The 18,929-nt window shown below is 37.6% G+C and overlaps 2 protein-coding genes across 2 annotated transcripts; both read right to left on the minus strand.

Moving 5' to 3' along the window:
- Positions 1-577: 577 nt before the first annotated feature.
- On the minus strand, positions 578-1,516 carry LOC311584217 (olfactory receptor 6C76-like; the record flags this gene model as incomplete). The annotated part of the gene is made up of 1 exon (XM_084758317.1): positions 578-1,516. One exon carries the CDS (start codon positions 1,514-1,516, stop codon positions 578-580), a length of 939 nt encoding a protein of 312 aa, XP_084614443.1.
- A 16,216-nt stretch (positions 1,517-17,732) lies between these two features.
- On the minus strand, positions 17,733-18,671 carry LOC311584218 (olfactory receptor 6C76-like; the record flags this gene model as incomplete). The annotated part of the gene is made up of 1 exon (XM_084758318.1): positions 17,733-18,671. One exon carries the CDS (start codon positions 18,669-18,671, stop codon positions 17,733-17,735), a length of 939 nt encoding a protein of 312 aa, XP_084614444.1.
- Between the last annotated feature and the right edge of the window lie 258 nt (positions 18,672-18,929).

An 18,929-nucleotide genomic window follows, 5' to 3' on the forward strand; every position in this document is an offset into this window, starting at 1 on the left:
TCAGAGAAACTTTTAGAATTTGAGCCAAACAAAGCACCAGATACAATAATGAAGGATGGAGCACACAGTGAAGTTATAGCTCCTATGCACTGAGCCACACAGGCCAATCAATATTTAATATGAAAACTCTTCAAAAATACAGCAAAAAAGCAGCCACACAACAGAGGTAAGGACTTTGCCTCACAGAAGAGCTCATGTTAAAAAGGACTTATATGGTGGAAAAATGATTTTTCAGGGTGGTCTGTTGTTCTTTTATTAGTTTCTGTGTTGATCAATAGATAAATTCTTTGAAAATAAATTCTTTCAAAATGTCATTTTCGATGCAGGCATCATGGCCAAGTGGTAAAGTGTTGGTCTCATGAAAGTGTCATTTTCAGTTCAGAGACATAAAATCAGCCATGTTCAGAAAAATTTGAAGGGTGTCTAAATTTTAAAATGATAATGGTGTCAAGTAAAGCTGAAATGGAAAAGATAGAAACATTCAGCTAAGTTTAATACAGCAGAGGATAGAAAATACAAGAATGAAATACACATTGTATATAATGTTCTTTAAAAAATGAAACAGTGAATTTCTCTATCATCCTGTTTTATTTGACATACATTTCTTGACCATGTTCTTAAAGGATTCTTTTACCTGTTTGTTTCTAAGGGAGTAAATAAAAGGATTCAGCATTGGGGCAACAGATGTGTTGAGCACTGCTATGCCCTTAGTCAAGGCCACTCCTTCCTTTGCTGAGGTTTTGACGTACATGAAAATGCAGCTTCCATAGGAAATGGAGACAACAATCATGTGTGAGGAACAGGTAGAAAAGGCCTTTTTCCTTTGCTCAGCAGAAGGGATTCTGAGAATTGTCCTAAGGATGAAGAGGTAGGAGAGAACCACTAATGATAAGGTTACCATGAGCGTGAATACTGCCAGGAAGAAAGCCAAGAGCTCCAGGACGGCTGTGTCTGTGCAGGAGATGAGCAGCATGGGAGAAGAGTCACAGGTGAAGTGGTCAATGATGTTGGAGTCACAGAATTCCAGTTGGAGGCCCATGATCACAGGTGGAAAGATGATGAGAAATCCAGCCAGCCAGGAGCCAATTATGAGCTGGATGCAGACCCTGTTTTTCATTATTGTGGTGTAGTGCAAGGGCTTGCAGATAGCCACATAGCGGTCATAAGACATAGCAGTCAGAAGGAAAAACTCAGTTGCACCCAGGAGTATGAAGAAGAACACCTGGGCCATGCAAGAATTATAGGAGATGGTCATATCCCCTGTTACAATGCTCACAAGGAACCGAGGAATACAAACTGTTGTAAATGAGATTTCTAGGAAAGAGAAATTTCGAAGGAAGAAATACATGGGGGTCTTGAGGTGTGAGTCTACTAAAGTGAGAGTAATAATGGTCAGATTTCCAGTAATGCTCAAAATATAAGTGAGAAATAAAAATATAAAAATCACAGTATTTAACTTTGGGTCATTCGTTAATCCCAGAAGAATAAACTCACTCACAGTTGTTCGATTTTTCATTTCTTCTTGTGTTATGCCAGGTCTAAAACTGAAATGAATTAGAGTCAGTATTACTTTAAATTATATTTGTTGTTATATGTGTTTTATTCATCACATTATAGAAGACTTGTAACAATATACAAACTGAAACATTAAATCACTCAACAAATTACAGTTTTAAAAATTAATATTAATTTCCATAAACCAATTACATATCTGGTGATTGCCTTAGATCTACAGCTATTTGGTATTAAATTAGTCACTTGACAGTTTTGTTAAGTACATCAGTAGATGAGAATAATGCCACTGCGGATCTTTTGCTGTAGTAAAAGAGCAGATATATCTGGAAAGAGATGAAAATACCTAAAAAGGACAATATTATTTTAGTCTCAAAACTATCTGAACAAAGGGATGTGTTACTTTTTTGTGAAACAAACATTTACAATTATTTGCTAATTTTTGAAATATTTAAAACCATTCTTCACTGTCTGAGGAAGTAGACAATCAAAACCAACATTTATGTAACCTTGAAGCAGCAAACTCAGAAATCTCCAAAGTTAGAAAACATTTATAGGGTTTCTTTATTGAAAGAAATAAGACATTTTCATTGCATAGATGAGATGATACCTGAAAGACAAAGTACCGATGGTACAGAATAATTAGAAAAAAAAAAGATCTACAGAATAGAAAATACTTACAATTTTATAATGCCAAGTGGTCACAGCTGAAAAGCTCAAACCCAAACGTTTGATGTTTTTTTTTAAACCAACTTCCACACTTCTCACTGATGTCTACATTTTGCGATTTTCATACATAACAAACTTATATATTGTGTAGCTGAAATTTGAGAAGATAATTGAACTAGATACAGTAACAAGATCTACTGTGAGGATGAATTATAAAAGAATCTCTAAAGTAGGAGAGGTTTGATAGGTGACATGGGCTTAGGTGTTGATAGAAACTGCTAAAAGCCAGATTAAATTCTCCAAAGTAATGCATTCTGAATTCACGGTCTAAGAAAATTGAGACATCCTTCAGTCCCCGTGAGCAGCAAAAATCTCAGTGGGCACCCCAGGGCAATGCACATTATGAATGAAAGTCTTAAAGTGAAAAAAATCTTTATTTTATTATTTATTATTTGCTTTTATTTAGTAGATGTGTCTCTGGATACAACTTACTATTTAGCAGCAAATGCAAAGGCTGTGGGAACAGGCAGGGAAGCTGACAAGCAGAACAGGAATTCAGAACCAGAAATATTGTGTCTTGGAAGTCTCGTAGCTAAGACTCTCAAGAGGATGAGGAGAGGGAGGAGGGAGAGGAAGAGGGGAGCAAAGTAAAAAATGGGAAGAAAGCAGGCACATTGTCAAAGCATTTGAGGCAATACTTACAGCTATGAAGCAATAAAGATCAATATTTTGTTTGCTTTCTAGGTGAAGCAGGAAAAGACACACAGTATGAGTGGGAGTCAAGAACCAACATCTGTGGAAGATGGAAAGCACATAACATCTGAGTGGAAATTATTGAAATAGAATATCACTTGAAATTCTCAGTTGTGGGCCTAACAAGTACCTGGTATCTTCTAGTTTCTAAAAACCCTTAAAAGAACAAGTTATTACCACGGAAATTATGAAATCTGACAAATATCATTTGGCTTCCAGTAACTCTTGGGAAAAAAAGATGGCTTGTGACTTTAAATTTTTACTTTTTACCCTATTGTTAGAAAATACTTTGCTAAGTATTCTTTTCAGAAAAAGCATTTCCATTTTATGTTTTTATCTCCTCCTTAAAATGGACACAGGGGATTCTTACAGCTAAGCAGAGCTAACTGTCTCTGGAGAGTGTTGATTGGTGTGCCCTAAAGCTAAGCTGAATAATTAGGTGAATTACAGAAATTATCTTTTGAAACATCCAAGGTTGGAGAAATGTAGAAAGCAAACAGTTGTGAAGAAACAACATCAATTTTTTGTATTTCATATAGTGAAATATTTTAATACAAAAACTTGCAAAGGTAATATAATCATATTTCATATAATCATAACAAAGCAGAAAATAGCATGAGAAATATCCACTGGGACATGAAGTGTGCCATGAAATTATTGCATTGGATAATAAAAAGCATACTGTATAATTTAGGCAAGATATAGCTAATAGACTGTGAAGAACGAAGAGGACATATTTTTACAACTCATAAAATTAGCATCCAACATATTATCGTACACATTATTTAATTTATATTAGAATAATCACGTTTATTTTTTCCAAAATAGTCCTCTGATATTTTTCTCTGTAAGACAATGTGGGGTCTGCTAATTGCTGTGAGGCATTATTTAGCCCTCAAAAATCTATTTAATCAATTTACGTCCTGGTTACATACCCTCCCTCCTCTTCTTGTTCCATCCTAACATGAGCTTCCCCATCCTCCCTTCCACTTTCCAGAGATGGATATTAACCAACCCTAGCAAGCAAAGCACTGAATCATCCTTTCACACTGAGGCCACACAAGAGAGCCCAGCTGTGGGAAAGAGATCCAAAAGCAGGCAACAGAGTCAGGGTCAGCCCCTACTACACTTGTTAGGGGACCCATATGATGAACAAGCTGCACATCTGCTGCAAATGTATTGGGGACCTAGGTTCATCCCACACATGCTCTTTGGGTGATGATTTCATTTTTGTGAGTCCCTATGGGCCCAGGTTAGTTAAATCTGTAGAACTTGTTCTAGTGTTCATGACCTCTCTGCCCCACCTCTGTCCTTCCTCCACTCTTCCACAGGACTCCCTGAGTTCTGCCTATTGTTTGGCTGTAGGTCTCTGCATCTGTTTCCATCAGCTTCTGGAAAATGCCTCTTAGAAGATGATTATGTTAGACTCCTGTTATTAACAGAGTCAGTGGTTGTCTTTCTCCATTGAGGTGAGTCTCAATTTTTAATCTTAACATTTCTGATGGCTGTTCAGATGGAATCTCAAAGTTGTTTTCATTTGCATTTCCCTCATGACTAAGGATGTTGAGAATTTCTTTACACTTTTTTGGGCCATTCAATATAACTTGTTAAGAATTCTCTGTTTAGCTGTGTGTGCCATTTTTTAATTGGGCTATTTACTTTGTCAGTATTTACTTTCTTGAGTTCTTTATATATATTTGGATAATTGCCCTCTGTCATATATAGAGTTGGTGCAGATCTTTTCCCAATTTGTACACAGCCATTTCATTCCATTTACAGTGTTCTTTGCCTTGCAGAAGCTTTTCAGTTTTCTGAGTTACCATTTATTGTTATCTTAGTGTCTCAGATGTTGTTATTATGTTCAGAAAATTGTTGCCTGTACCACTGCATTCTAGGTGATTCCCCACTTTCTCTTCTATAGATGTTGTATATCTGGCTTAATGCTGAGGTCTTTGATCCACTAGGTCTTGGGTTTTGTACAGGGTAATACATATGGACCTATTTGCATTCTTCTACATGTAGACATCCAGGTAGACCAGCACCATTTGTTGAAGATGCTTTCTTTTTTCCATTGTGTGGTTTGTATCTTTGTAAAATATCAAATGTGTATACCTGTGTGGGTTTATTTCTGGTTCATTGATTTAATTCCATTGATCAATCTGTCTGCTTCTGTGCCAATACCATGTAGTTTTTTTATTACTATTGGTCTGTAGTACAGCTTGAAATCAGGGATCGCCATACCTGAAATACAAAAAAAAAGTTCTTTTATTGCACAGGATTGTCTTAACTATCCTGGTTTTTAAATGTTCCATTTGAAATAGAAGAGCTAATACCAACACTTCTAAACTATTATGAAATATTGAAAAGGAATGAACATTGCCAAACCATTCTATGATGCCAAACCCACCCCGATACCTAAACCACATGAAGATTCAATGAAGAAAGAGAATTTCAAAACCATCTCCCTTACATACATTGGTGAAAAATACTCAATAGTATACTCACAAACTAAATCACAGAACACATAGCAAATGACTACGGTCAAGGAGATTTTGTCCTAGGGATGCAGGAATGATTCAATGTATGAAAATCTATTGATGATGTCCACCATATAAAAAAACTGAAAGCAAAAACCATTTAATTAGATGATGAAAAAGCCTTTAACAATATCCAACACCCTTTCATCTTAAAAGTCTTGAAAAGATCAGGGGTACAAGGTCCATACCTAAACACAATGAAGGAAAGCTATAGAAAGCAAATAGCCAGCTTCAAATTAAGTGGATAGAAACTTAAAGAAATTCAACTAAAATCAGGGACAAGACAACACTGCCCACTCTCGCCATATGTCTTCCATACAGTGTTTGCTAGAGCAGTAAGAAAACTAAAGGAGATCAAAGGGATACAAATTATCAAGGAAGAAGTCAAAGTTTGATATGCACAGTGCCATGATAGTATACGTAAGGGACTCCAAAAATTTGACTAGAGAGCTCCTATAGCTGATAAACACCTTTAGCAATTTAGCTGGATACAAAGTTAACTTAAAACATTGGTAGCCTCCCTTTATACAAGTGATAAATAATATATAATATCTTTATGTAATCCTAACCAAGCAAGTCAAAGACCTGTAGGACAAGAACTTCAAGTCTCTGAAGAAAGAAATTGAATAAGATATGAAGAGATGGAAAGATGTCTTGTGGTCATGGATTGGCAGTATTAACATTGTAAAAATGTCTTTTTGAGTTGTAAAGATTTGTTTTGTTTCCTAGAATGTGATATATTTTAGACATTTTATGTGCTGTTGAGTAGAATGTACATATTCTTTGGTGTTTGGAATATATGTAGATATTTAAGTCTACTGATGTGTGATTTTATATAATTTTGATGTTTTTCTGTTTATTTTTGTTTTGGTCATCTGTGTGTTCACATTGAGATATTAAAATCACCCATTATCAATGGATTTAAATTAATCTCCATCCCCAAATCCAGTTGTAAATTAAAAAAAAAATGAGACACACCAGAATTTGATGCAGGTATGGTGAGGATAGCAATGTCTTCTTGGTTAACTCTTTCTTTGACTAGAATAAAGTGTCTCTCTTATTCTAGATATACAGAGAACTAAAACATACTAAACATCAAAGAAACTAATAATTCAACTTAAAATACGATGCATAATCAGGAAAGATTTTCCCATTATATAGGTTTCTGCTTTGTGCAAATGATGATGTATGTTGCTGTACAGAAGTTTTGTTACTTCTGTGAGGTCCCATTTCTCTTTTTTTTTTATTTTTTCTCTTTTATTAACTTATTCTTGTTACATCTCAATGGTTATCCCATCACTTGTATCCTCCCATTCTTCCCTGCCTCCAATTTTCCCCTTATTCCCCTCTCCTATGACTTCCTGAGGGGGATTACCTCCCCCTGTATATGTTCATAGGGTATCAAGTCTCTTCTTGGTAACCTGCTGTCCTTCCTCTGAGTGTCACCAGGTCTCCCCCTCCAGGGGACATGGTCAATGGTGAGGTACCAGAGTATGTGAGAAAGTAATATCCCACTCTCCACTCTACTGTGGAGAGTGTTCTGTCCATTGGCTAGATCTGGGTAGGGGTTTAAGGTTTACTGCCTGTATTGTCCCTGGCTGGTGCCTTAGTTTGAGCGGGACCTCTGTGCCCAAATCTGCCTATCATAATGTTCTACTTGTAGGCTTCTAGGACTCTCTGGATCCTTCTACTTTGCCATTCTCCCATGCTTCTCTCATCTAGAGTCCCAATAGGATGTCCTCCCCTCTGTCTCAGTTTCCTGGTAAGTGAAGGCTTTCGTGGGACATGCCCCTTGGGCTAATATGCAGATATAAGTGAGTATATACCATTTGAGTCTTTCTGCTTCTGGGTTAACTCACTCATTATGATCATTTCTAGCTCAATCCATTTATCCACAAATTTCGGGAATTCCTTGTTTTTAATAGCTGAGTAGTATTCCATAGTGTATATGTACCACAGTTTCTTTATCCATTCTTCTTGGGATATGACAGTCTCACATACTCTGTTGCCTCACCTTTGACCATGTCCCCTGGAGGGGGAGACCTGGTGGGATGGGATAACCATTGAGATGTAACAAGAATAAATTAATAAAAAAGGAAAAAAAATAAAACCAAACACACTAAATCAGTTAGAATAAAAAGTGGGGAAGAGCTTTGAGCTCATCGGCATAGGAGACAACTTCCTGAACTGAACACCAACAACCCAGGCCCTAAGATCAACCATAAATAAATGGGACCTTATGAAACTGAAAAGCTTCTGTAAGGCAAAGGACACTGTCGACAGACCAAAATGACAGCTTACAGACTGGGAGAAGATATTTACCAACCCAACATTGGACAAAGGGCTAATATCCAAAATATATAAAGAACTCAAGAAATTAAACACCACCAAACCAAATAATCCAATTCAAAAATGGAGTTCAGGGCTAAACAGAGAATTCTCTACAGAGGAATATCGAATGTCAAAGAAACACCTAAAGAAATGCTCAAAATTCCTAGTTATCAGGGAAATGTAACTCAAAACAACTCTGACAGTCCATCTTACACCTATATGAATGGCTAGGATAAAAACTCAGGTGACAACCCAAGCTGGTGAGCATGTGAAGAAAGGGGAACACTTCTCCATTGCTGGTGGGAGTGCAAACTTGTACAACCACTTCAGAAACAAATCTCATGCTTTCTCAGGAAAATTGGAATAATTCTACCTCAGGACCCAGCCATACCACTCTTGGGAATATACACAAATGATGTTCCATCATACAAACACATTTACTAAAAAATGTTCATAGCAGCTTTATTTGTCATAGCCAGAATCTAGAAACAACCTAGATGTTCCTCAACCGAAGAATGCATAAAAAACCTGTGGTACATCTACACAATGGGATACTATTCAGCTTTTAAAAACAAGGAAATCTTGAAATTTGCAAGCAAATGAATGGAACTGGAAAAGATCATCCTGAGTGAGGTAACCCAACCCAGAAAGACATGCCTGGTATATACTCACAACATTAGCCACATAATACAGGCTATCTACACTACAAAAGAGAGTCAGAAATGTCAACCAAGGACCATGTATGATGTAGACCTAGACCCACTGCTTGGATGTAGTAGCACGGTCTCCTTGTGGATGCCACATATGGAGAGTAGGGACTGCTTCAGAGATGCACTCTGGCCATTGAATTAGATCACATCTTCCTGGCAGGACAGTCTTGCCATGGTACAAAGGAAGAGATTACAGCTAATACAGGTGAGACTTGATAGGCTGAGGTCAGATATTAGAGGAAGAGGGTTACCCTGTCTGAGTACTAAGGGAGGGAGGGAGAGAGGATGAGGGAGGGAGGGGAATCAGGAGGGAATGAGGGGGATACAATTGGGATGTGAAGAATTTAAACTGCAGAACAAGCAAGTAACTTATATTGCTAATCCCACCATATAGGACTAGGTCTGAGACTGGCTGAAATGTGAATGTCTAGGCATAGACAATGCTTCTTGTTGACTGCAGAACCCCTATGAATTACTATTAGATGCCAATCTTCATATGGCATGAATGAAGACTTACAGAGCTCTTCTTTTCCTGCTCATATAAAGAGCAGAAATCCAGCATTAATTGTTCTGTGCATCATGCACACCTTATACACTTATAATTTTAGGACTGCATAATGCTTGTGAGAAACCATATGCTTTCAGAACAAAAGAACCAGACACTGTCATTGGATCAGAGCTGACAGGATGCACTCCTCACAGCACACTGGACATTGACATACTGTTTGGAGAAAGGGGTTGAAAAGAAAGAAGGGGAAATACCGAAACATATAGGAAAGATAGAACAAAAAGTAGATTAGTAAATCTACTCCTCAACTTAATGCCTCAATTGTCACTCACAAGGTATTTTTAATTCACTGGCATAGAATTTTGTATATAGATGCAAAATAAGTTTAAATCTAGATATAATGGTATAGAACATAAATGTAAGATTATTCTTCACACACATTATATATATGCATATATATTTCTACTCTAATATGAGCTACTGTACCCATATAACTCAATTATAACACAAGGTTTACTTCCAATTCTTTGGAAGTGCTATAGCAAGCTGTTTAGGAAAAGTAAGTTATACAAATTAAATGTTAGTAGGTCAAATCATGGTCATGTCAATTGCTGGTCTATTATCACAAGAATATACATCTTAGGTGAAGCAGATAGATATGACTCTATAGAAAGATAAGGTCTTCAAAAACGCCAGAGACATGCAGAATATGGCATTTAAAATGTTTTTTTTTTTTTACTTTAAAGATTCATTGACAATGAGACAGGTTAACTCTTGGCAACACCCAGCCTATCTCACAGAGGATGATGAGCATCAAAGAGCCTCCTTATGGAGATGGCTTCAAATGTGGCAAACTAGCCACCGGGAAAATGGTCCTCATTTCTACCACAGACAGAATACTGCCTAAAAAAAGGGCAAGCTTGGGTGAGAAGGCTGGGAAGATGCTCCCGTGTTATAGAGAGTTTTGGGTGACTATTCAGGTAGAAAACTGTCTCTGTCATCTTTTCATTTGGAAAGCTTCTAACCTGCCTTTCCGGCAAACTCAGGTAACCAACTTTATTCCTTCTCAAGTCTCTGAGGGAGTTGAAGACCAGGTAGCTTAGTTTTACAATGAAGCTTACTTGTTAAGGTTTCTTCAGGCTGATTTAGGACAAATAATACCTTAAGATGAGTTCCCTAAAATTGGGGAAAATGTTCAAAGACGCCAGGGATTGCATTTACGTTCCAGTTTCTAAATGTTGAGAGATTCCAGCCTTAATTGGAGTCCTGTGTGGGACAGACTGAAATACTGGTGCAATTGGGATCAGAAGCTTTCTACAACATGGAAGGGATCCAAATTTGCTGGGTAACAGCAACTGAGGTGCCTGGGGGCTAGAACAAGGAGGATGCTGGATGTCAGCATGCAGCATGTTGAGAGGAATAAATCCTCTCAGGTCTGATCCAGCGTTAGTGTCTGGTTCTTCTGTTATGAAAACAGAATTTCTCAAAGGCATCATACAGTTCTAACACTATAGTATCATGAGGTGTGTGGGATGTACAGAGCAATTAAAGCTGATTCTCTGCTAATTGATTTAGTAGAAGTAAGACATCTGAAAATCTTCCTTCATGACATACTCAGAATGGCCTCTAGTAATAAGTCACCGAGAACCTGTGACCAACGTGAAGACTTGCCTATGCATAGACACTCGTATTTCTGCCAGTCTCAGAGATATTCCTGTGTAGTGGGTTTAGCAATATAAATTACCTGCTTGTTCTGCAGTTTGAATTCTTTACATCCCAATTGCAGCCGCCTCCCTCATCACCTCCCGATTCCATCCTCTCCGTTATCCCTTTTCCCTCCATAGTCATTAGAAAGGGGAGCCCTCCTTCCCTAATGTCTGACCTCAGCTTATCCAGTGTCCTCTGTACTACATATGACCTCTTCCTTATGGCCTGTCAAGGCCACCCTGTCAGGGAGAAAGTGAATATTATTAGGAGGCCATAGTCAATCTCGGAGGTAGTCCCTATTCCCCGTATTGTGGGACCCACAAGGAGACTCTTCTGCCTAATACTACAAGTGAGCTGAGTGTCTAGATCCTCACCTTGCATGGTCCTTGGTTAGTGTATCTGTCTCTGCAGCAACCCTATCCTCTGTTCAGATTTTAAGTGTATATTTTATTTATTATAGTTTATTCAACTTACCTCCCATTTGCTATACCCTCCCTCTCATCTTCCCATTGATCTTCTGCTTATTCCCCTCCTCTAGACCTCTGGCCACAGCCTAACATCAGGGTAGTCTGCATCTCCTTCTACTGTATTCCCGCTAGACCATCTTGCCAAGGGGCAGAGGCCAAGTAGTGGGACCCCGAGTGCAGGAAGAGGGTCAGCAGCAGTTCTCCCTTTCCCCCCATGCAGGGAATCTGCAGTTTATTGGCTATTTCTGAAAAAAGGGGTCTTGGTTCTTTGCCTGTGTTGTCAATGACTGGATCATCAGTTTGTGGAGATCCCCTTGTGCCTCAATCCACAGGTCTTGGTGGTCTCCCTTTGGAGCTTCTGCTCCCTCCCAGACCTTACATTCCCCCACTCTTACTTACACTCTCAGCACTATGCCCAGTATCCAGCTTTGAGTCTAGGTAACTGTCCTTATCCCCGACTTCTTGGAGTCTCCCAGAGGGCATCAATGTTGGATTAAAATCCACTTATAAGTGAGTATATACCATGAGTGTCTTTTTGAGTATGGATTATCTCACTTAGGATGATCATTTCTAGTTCCATTCATTTGCCTGCAAAATTCAAGATTTCCTTGTTTTTAATAGATGAATAGTATTCCATTGTTAGACGTACCACAGTTTCTTTATCCATTCATTGGTTGAGGGACATCTAGGTTGTTTCCCAATTCTGGCTATTACAAATAAAGCTGCTTTGAATATAGTTGAGCAAATGTCCTTGTTGCATGGTGGAACATCTTTCAGATATATACTCAGGAGTTGTATAGCTGGATTTTGGGGTAGAACTTTTCCCAATTTTCTGAGAAAGCACTATATTGATTTCCAGAGTGCTTATACAAGTTTGCACTCCCACTAGCAGTGGACGAGTGTTCCCTTTTCTCTACATCCTCTTCAGTATGGTGTTGTCACTCGCGTTATTGACCTTTGCCATTCAGATAGGTGTAAGATGCAACCTCAAGGTTGTTTTGATTTGCATTTCCCTGATGCCTAGGGATTTTCAGTATATCTTTAACTGTTTCTTAGCCACTTGGTTTTCTTTTTTTTTTAATTTTTTCTCCTTTATTAATTTATTTTTGTTACATCTCAATGGTTATCCTATCCCTTGTATCCTCCCATTCTTCCCTCCCTCCCATTTTCCCCTTATTCCCCTCCCCTATGACTGTTCCTGAGGGGGATTACCTTCCCCTGTATATGCTCATAGGGTATCAAGTCTCTTCTTGGTAACCTGCTGTTCTTCTGTTGAGAATTCTTTGTTTAGTTCTGTACCACATTTTTAATTTGATTATTGTGTTTGGTGGTGTTTAATTATTCAGTGCTTTGTATATTTTAGACATTAGCCCTTTGTCAGAGGTAGGGTCAGTAAAGATAATTTCCGAATCTGTGGGGTGTCACTTTGTTCTGTTGATAGTGTCTTTAGCCTTACAGAAGCTTTTCAGTTTCATGAGGTCCCATTTATTAATTGTTGATCTTAGAGCCTGAGCTATTGGTGCTCTGTTCAGGAAGTGGTCCCCTGTGCCAATAAGTTCTAGGCCCTTTCCCACTTCTTCTAACAGATTTAGTATGTCTGGTTTTATGCTGAGGTCTTTAATCCACTTAGACTTTAGTTTTGTACAGGGTGAGAAATATGGATCTATTCACATTTTTTTCAAGTAGACCTCCAGTTAGACTCCACCATTTGTTAAAGATGCTTTCTTTATTTTACATTGTATGGTTTTTGTTTGTTTCTTTTTCAAAAATCAAATGACCATAGGAGTGTGGATTTATTTCTGAGTCTTCGATTAGATCCCATTGGTCAACTGGCTTATTTCTATGCTAGTACCATGCTGTTTTTATTACTGTTGCTCTAAAGTACAAATTGAGATCAGGGATGAAGATCCCTCCAGCAGATCCTTTATTGTATAGGCTTGTTTTAGCTATCCTCGGTTGTTTGTTTTACCATATGAAGTTGCGATTTGATATTTCCAGCTCTGTAAAATATTGTGTTAGTATTTTGGTAGGGTTTGCATTGTATCTGTAGATTGCTTTTGGTAGGATGGCCATTTTTACTATGTTGATTCCCCTAATCCATAAGCATGGGAGATATTTCCATTTTCTGAGATCTTCTTCAATTTCCTTCTGCAGAATCTTGAATTTTTTTTTTACATAAGTCTTTTACTTGCTTGGTTAGATTTACACAAATATACTTTATATTATTTGAGGCTACTGTGCAGGGTCTCATTTTCTTAATTTCTTTATAAGACCATTTGTCATCTGTATACAGGAGGGCTACTGACTTTTCTGTGTTAACTTTGTATCCTGCCACTTTGCTGAAATTGTTTATCAGATGAAGGGGTTCTATGGTAGAATTTTGAGTGTCACTGATGTATATACTATCATATCATCTGCAATAGTGAAACTTTAACTTCTTCCTTTCCTATTTGTATCCTCCTGATCTCCTTTAGCTGTCTTATTGCTCTACCCAAGACTTCAAGTACTATATTGAAGGGAAATGGAGTGTGCAGCCTTGTCTTATCCTTGATTTCAGTGGGATTGATTTAAGTTTCTCTCCATTTAGTTTGATGTTGGCTATAGTCTTGCTGTATATAGCCTTTACTATGTTTAGGTATGTGCCATATATCCCCAATCTCTCTAAGACTTTTTAACATGAAAGGGTGTTGGATTTTGTTGAATGCTTTTTCAGCATCCAAAGAGATGATCATGTTGTTTTTTCCCTGCAGTTTATATAGTTGATTACATTGATGGATTTCCATATATTGAACCACCCCTGCATGTCTGGTATGAAGCTTACTTGGTCATGAGGGATGAATTTTTTTCATGTGTTCTTGCATTTGCTTTGTCAGAATTTTATTGAGCATTTTTGCATCTGTGTTCATAAGAGAGACTGGTATGATTTTCTCTTTCTTTGTTTTGTCTTTGTGGGTGCTTAGGTATTAAGGTGACTGTGGTTTCATAGAATGTGTTTGGTAGTGATCCTTCTGTTTCTCTTTTGCGGAATAGTTTGAGGAGTATTGGTATTAGTTATTCTTCAAAGGTCTGGTAGAACGCTGTGCTGAATCCATCTGGCCCTGGGCTTTTTGTTGTTGTTGTTGGGAAATTTTTGATGACTGATTCTATTTCCCTAGAGGAAATATAGGACTTCTTAATTTGTTTGCCTGCTCTTGATTCAGGTTTGGTAAGTGGAATTTATCAAGGAGATTGTCCATATCATTTTGATTTTCACATTTTGTGGCATATAGTTGTTTTTGAAGTAAAACCAAATGATTATTTAGATTTCTTTGCTACCCATTGTTATGTCTCCTTTTTCATTTCTGATTTTGTTACTTAGGGTGTGCTCCCTTTTCCTTTTAGTTAGTTTGGCTAAGAGTTTGTCTATCTTGTTGAGTTTCTCAAAGAACCAGCTCTTGGTTTCTTTGATTCTTTGAATTGTTTTCGTTTTCTCTATTTTATTTATTTCAGCCCTGAGTTTGATTATTTCAAGCCATCTACTCCACTTGGGTGAGTTTGCTTCTCTTTTCTAGAGTTTTCAGGTGTTCTATTAAATTGCTTGTATGTGATGTCATCTATTTCTGTACAAAGGCACCTAGTGCTATGAACTTTACTCTTAGCTCTGCTTTCATTGTGTCCCAAACATTTGGATATGTTGTTTATGTTTGAATAATAGTCCATCCATGATATACATATGCCATATTTGTATTTACCTACTTATTTGTTGAAGGACATCAAGACTGAATTTGTGGCTTTGCATATGAGACTATCCCAGAGGTATGCCGGGATCTCTGTTGTATATTAGTTTGGGTTCCTTCAGGTGAGTACCTAGGAATTATTTATCTGAATCATATACTAGCTCAAATTCCAGTGTTTTTGAGTGCCCATTTTAATTTCTATAATAGCAGAAATAATGTACACTCTCATAAAGTATATAAGGACTGTTCCTCCCATACTTTTGCCAATATTTTCTGCTTTTCATTTTTCTTGGTGATAGCCTTATTTCTTTTAAAGTAAGATGAACCTTAAAGAAAGTGAATTGAAACAAAGTTCTAAGAAAAGGTTCACTTGAAGAACACCATGCCACCTTTGTTGAAACCATTGCTTCAGAAAAATTTCATAAAATGTTATCATGTTCATTATCAAACTAAATATTTTTACTTGGGATAAGCAGGATAAATACTACATCAAGGAATTCTAAGGATCAGTTGTCACATTGAACAAACTGTTAAGCTAGAAAACATAAAAGAAGAGGTTATTTTTTAGATGAAGTAGCTATATTATGTAGCTCTTGCTGTTCTTGCTATTACTATGTAGATAGATCAGTCTAGCCTACAACTGACAAATATCCACTTCCCTCTGCTTCCTGAGTGCTGGGACAAAAGGTCCATGCCATTATGTCTGTATCTGAATCAATTTTCTAAACTCTAAAATCTAGTTTAAAAAGTCCAGAAACAAGCTGATGAGGAAAAAGTGGCTAAAGTTTTTATTATGAAAATAGTCATGGGTTTCTTACTTAACTTCCATTCTATTGACATTAAATACACTTTTCAGTAAAGTTACCTGGAGAGATCTATACCTATTTTCACTTATTGATTATTAATAGGAACCTTTAAGGAAGTCTGTGTACTTTATCTTGAAAATGTACACATAGAAGCAATATTATGCAGACTGAGAATGTTGGTTTTACACACACACACACACACACACACACACACACACACACACACACACAGACACACACACACTCACAACCCCTAACAATCTTTCTTGGAACTGTGTATATCAGTGTATATAGCAAGCATTCTTAACCCCATGTCCTGCAAAGTCTGAGAGAAGCCAATACCCTTAAAAGACTAAACAATAAGAAATAGTGGAAAATAATGAAATGATGATCCACCACCCAAGGACATTTTCTAAACTAAATTCACAGCAGCTTTATCCATAATAGCCAGAATCTGGAAACAATCTAGATGTCCCTCAGTTAAAGAATGGCTAAATGGTACATTTACACTATGGACTACTACTCAGTTATTAAAAACAAGGATATCTTGAAATTTGCAGGCAAATGCATGGAACTAGAAATGATCATCCTGAGTGAGGTAACCCAGACCCAGGAAGATACAAGTGGTATATATTCACTTATAATTGGACACAGCCCAACAAGAATGTCCCCTGAAAGTCTTCCCTTAGCAGGATATTGAGGCAGATGCTGGGACTTGCTACTGGGACTCCATGTGAGAGAGTTATGGGAGAATGGGGACACAGATGAACCCAGAGGTCCCTGGAACTCTACAAGAAGACCATCAAGGCTGGAAGATCTGGACACAGGGGGCCTGCACTATCTACTGTACCACCAAGGACAATACATGCAGTAGCCCTAGACCCCCTTTTCACAGCTAGCAAATGGACAGCTCAATCTGCATGATTGTGGGGACAGTGGTGACTACTTCTGACATGAACTCTGGAGCTCCCTGTTTGACCACTTCCCCTTGGTGGGGAGGCCTGGTGGCACTGAGAGGAAGGGGAAGCAGGTCATCACAACGAGAACTGATAGGCTGTGATCATATTGGGAGGGCATCCCATTCTGTCACAGGTCCAGGAGAGGGGAATAGGGTGAAAGAGGGAGGGGGAATGGGAAGATACAAGTGAGGGGATTACAATTGGGATGTAATCAGAATAAATTATAAAAAAGAAAAGAAATATTGGAAAATGACTTAAGATATGTATATGCCAAGAATCTTAACAACTCCCTGGGATATAGAAGAAATAGTACTTTTCATTGTCACAGAAATCCATAGTTTTGGAAACAAATGGATAGAGGCTCTTTCCAGGATACTTTAGGGAGCTCAAAGTTCAGCACTAACAAATAAGCATAAAAGGAATCTTCAATATGCTTAATGGTCAAGGTTTGGGAGCTTGAATGAAATAACATAGTAGATTTCAGAGAAACTTTTAGAATTTGAGACAAACAAAGCACCAGATACAATAATGAAGGATGGAGCACACAGTGAAGTTATAGCTCCTATGCACTGAGCCACACAGGCCAATCAATATTTAATATGAAAACTCTTCAAAAATACAGCAAAAAAGTAGCCACACAACAGAGGTAAGGACTTTGCCTCACAGAAGAGCTCATGTTAAAAAGGACTTATATGGTGGAAAAATGATTTTTCAGGGTGGTCTGTTGTTCTTTTATTAGTTTCTGTGTTGATCAATGGATAAATTCTTTGAAAATAAATTCTTTCAAAATGTCATTTTCAGTGCAGGCATCATGGCCAAGTGGTAAAGTGTTGGTCTCATGAAAGTGTCATTTTCAGTTCAGAGACATAAAATCAGCCATGTTCAGAAAAATTTAAAGGGTGTCTAAATTTTAAAATGATAATGGTGTCAAGTAAAGCTGAAATGGAAAAGATAGAAACATTCAGCTAAGTTTAATACAGCAGAGGATAGAAAATACAAGAATGAAATACACATTGTATATAATGTTCTTTAAAAAATGAAACAGTGAATTTCTCTATCATCCTATTTTATTTGACATACATTTCTTGACCATGTTCTTAAAGGATTCTTTTACCTGTTTGTTTCTAAGGGAGTAAATAAAAGGATTCAGCATTGGGGCAACAGATGTGTTGAGCACTGCTATGCCCTTAGTCAAGGCCACTCCTTCCTTTGCTGAGGTTTTGACGTACATGAAAATGCAGCTTCCATAGGAAATGGAGACAACAATCATGTGTGAGGAACAGGTAGAAAAGGCCTTTTTCCTTTGCTCAGCAGAAGGGATTCTGAGAATTGTCCTAAGGATGAAGAGATAGGAAAGAACCACTAATGTTAAAGTTACCAAGAGCGTGAGTACTGCCAGGAGGAAAGCCAAGAGCTCCAGGACGGCTGTGTCTGTGCAGGAGATGAGCAGCATGGGAGAAGAGTCACAGGTGAAGTGGTCAATGATGTTGGAGTCACAGAATTCCAGTTGGAGGCCCATGATCACAGGTGGAAAGATGATGAGAAATCCAGCCAGCCAGGAGCCAATTATGAGCTGGATGCAGACCCTGTTTTTCATTATTGTGGTGTAGTGCAAGGGCTTGCAGATAGCCACATAGCGGTCATAGGACATAGCAGTCAGAAGGAAAAATTCAGTTAACCCCAGGTGTATGAAGAAGAACATCTGGGCCATGCAAGAATTATAGGAGATGGTCTTATCCCCTGTTACAATGCTCACAAGGAACCGAGGAATACAAACTGTTGTAAATGAGATTTCTAGGAAAGAGAAATTTCGAAGGAAGAAATACATAGGGGTCTTGAGGTGTGAGTCTACTAAAGTGAGGGTAATAATGGTCAGATTTCCAGTAATGCTCAAAATATAAGTGAGAAATAAAAATATAAAAATCAAAATGTTTAGCTTTGGGTCATTCGTTAATCCCAGAAGAATAAACTCACTCACAGTTGTTCGATTTTTCATTTCTTTTTGTGTTATGACAGGTGTAAAACTGTGAAATGAATTAGATTCAGTATTACTTTAAATTATATTCGTTGTTATATGTGTTTTATTCATCACATTATAGAATACTTGTAACAATATACAAACTGAAACATTAAATCACTCAACAAATTACAGTTTTAAAAAGTTTATATTAATTTCCATAAACTAATTACATATCTAGTGATTGCCTTAGATCTATATCTATTTGATATTAAATTAGTCACTTGACAGTTGTGG

This window comes from Acomys minous, assembly GCF_964271855.1.
Source record: "Acomys minous genome assembly, chromosome: 15".
NCBI classification, from domain to species: domain Eukaryota; kingdom Metazoa; phylum Chordata; class Mammalia; order Rodentia; family Muridae; genus Acomys; species Acomys minous.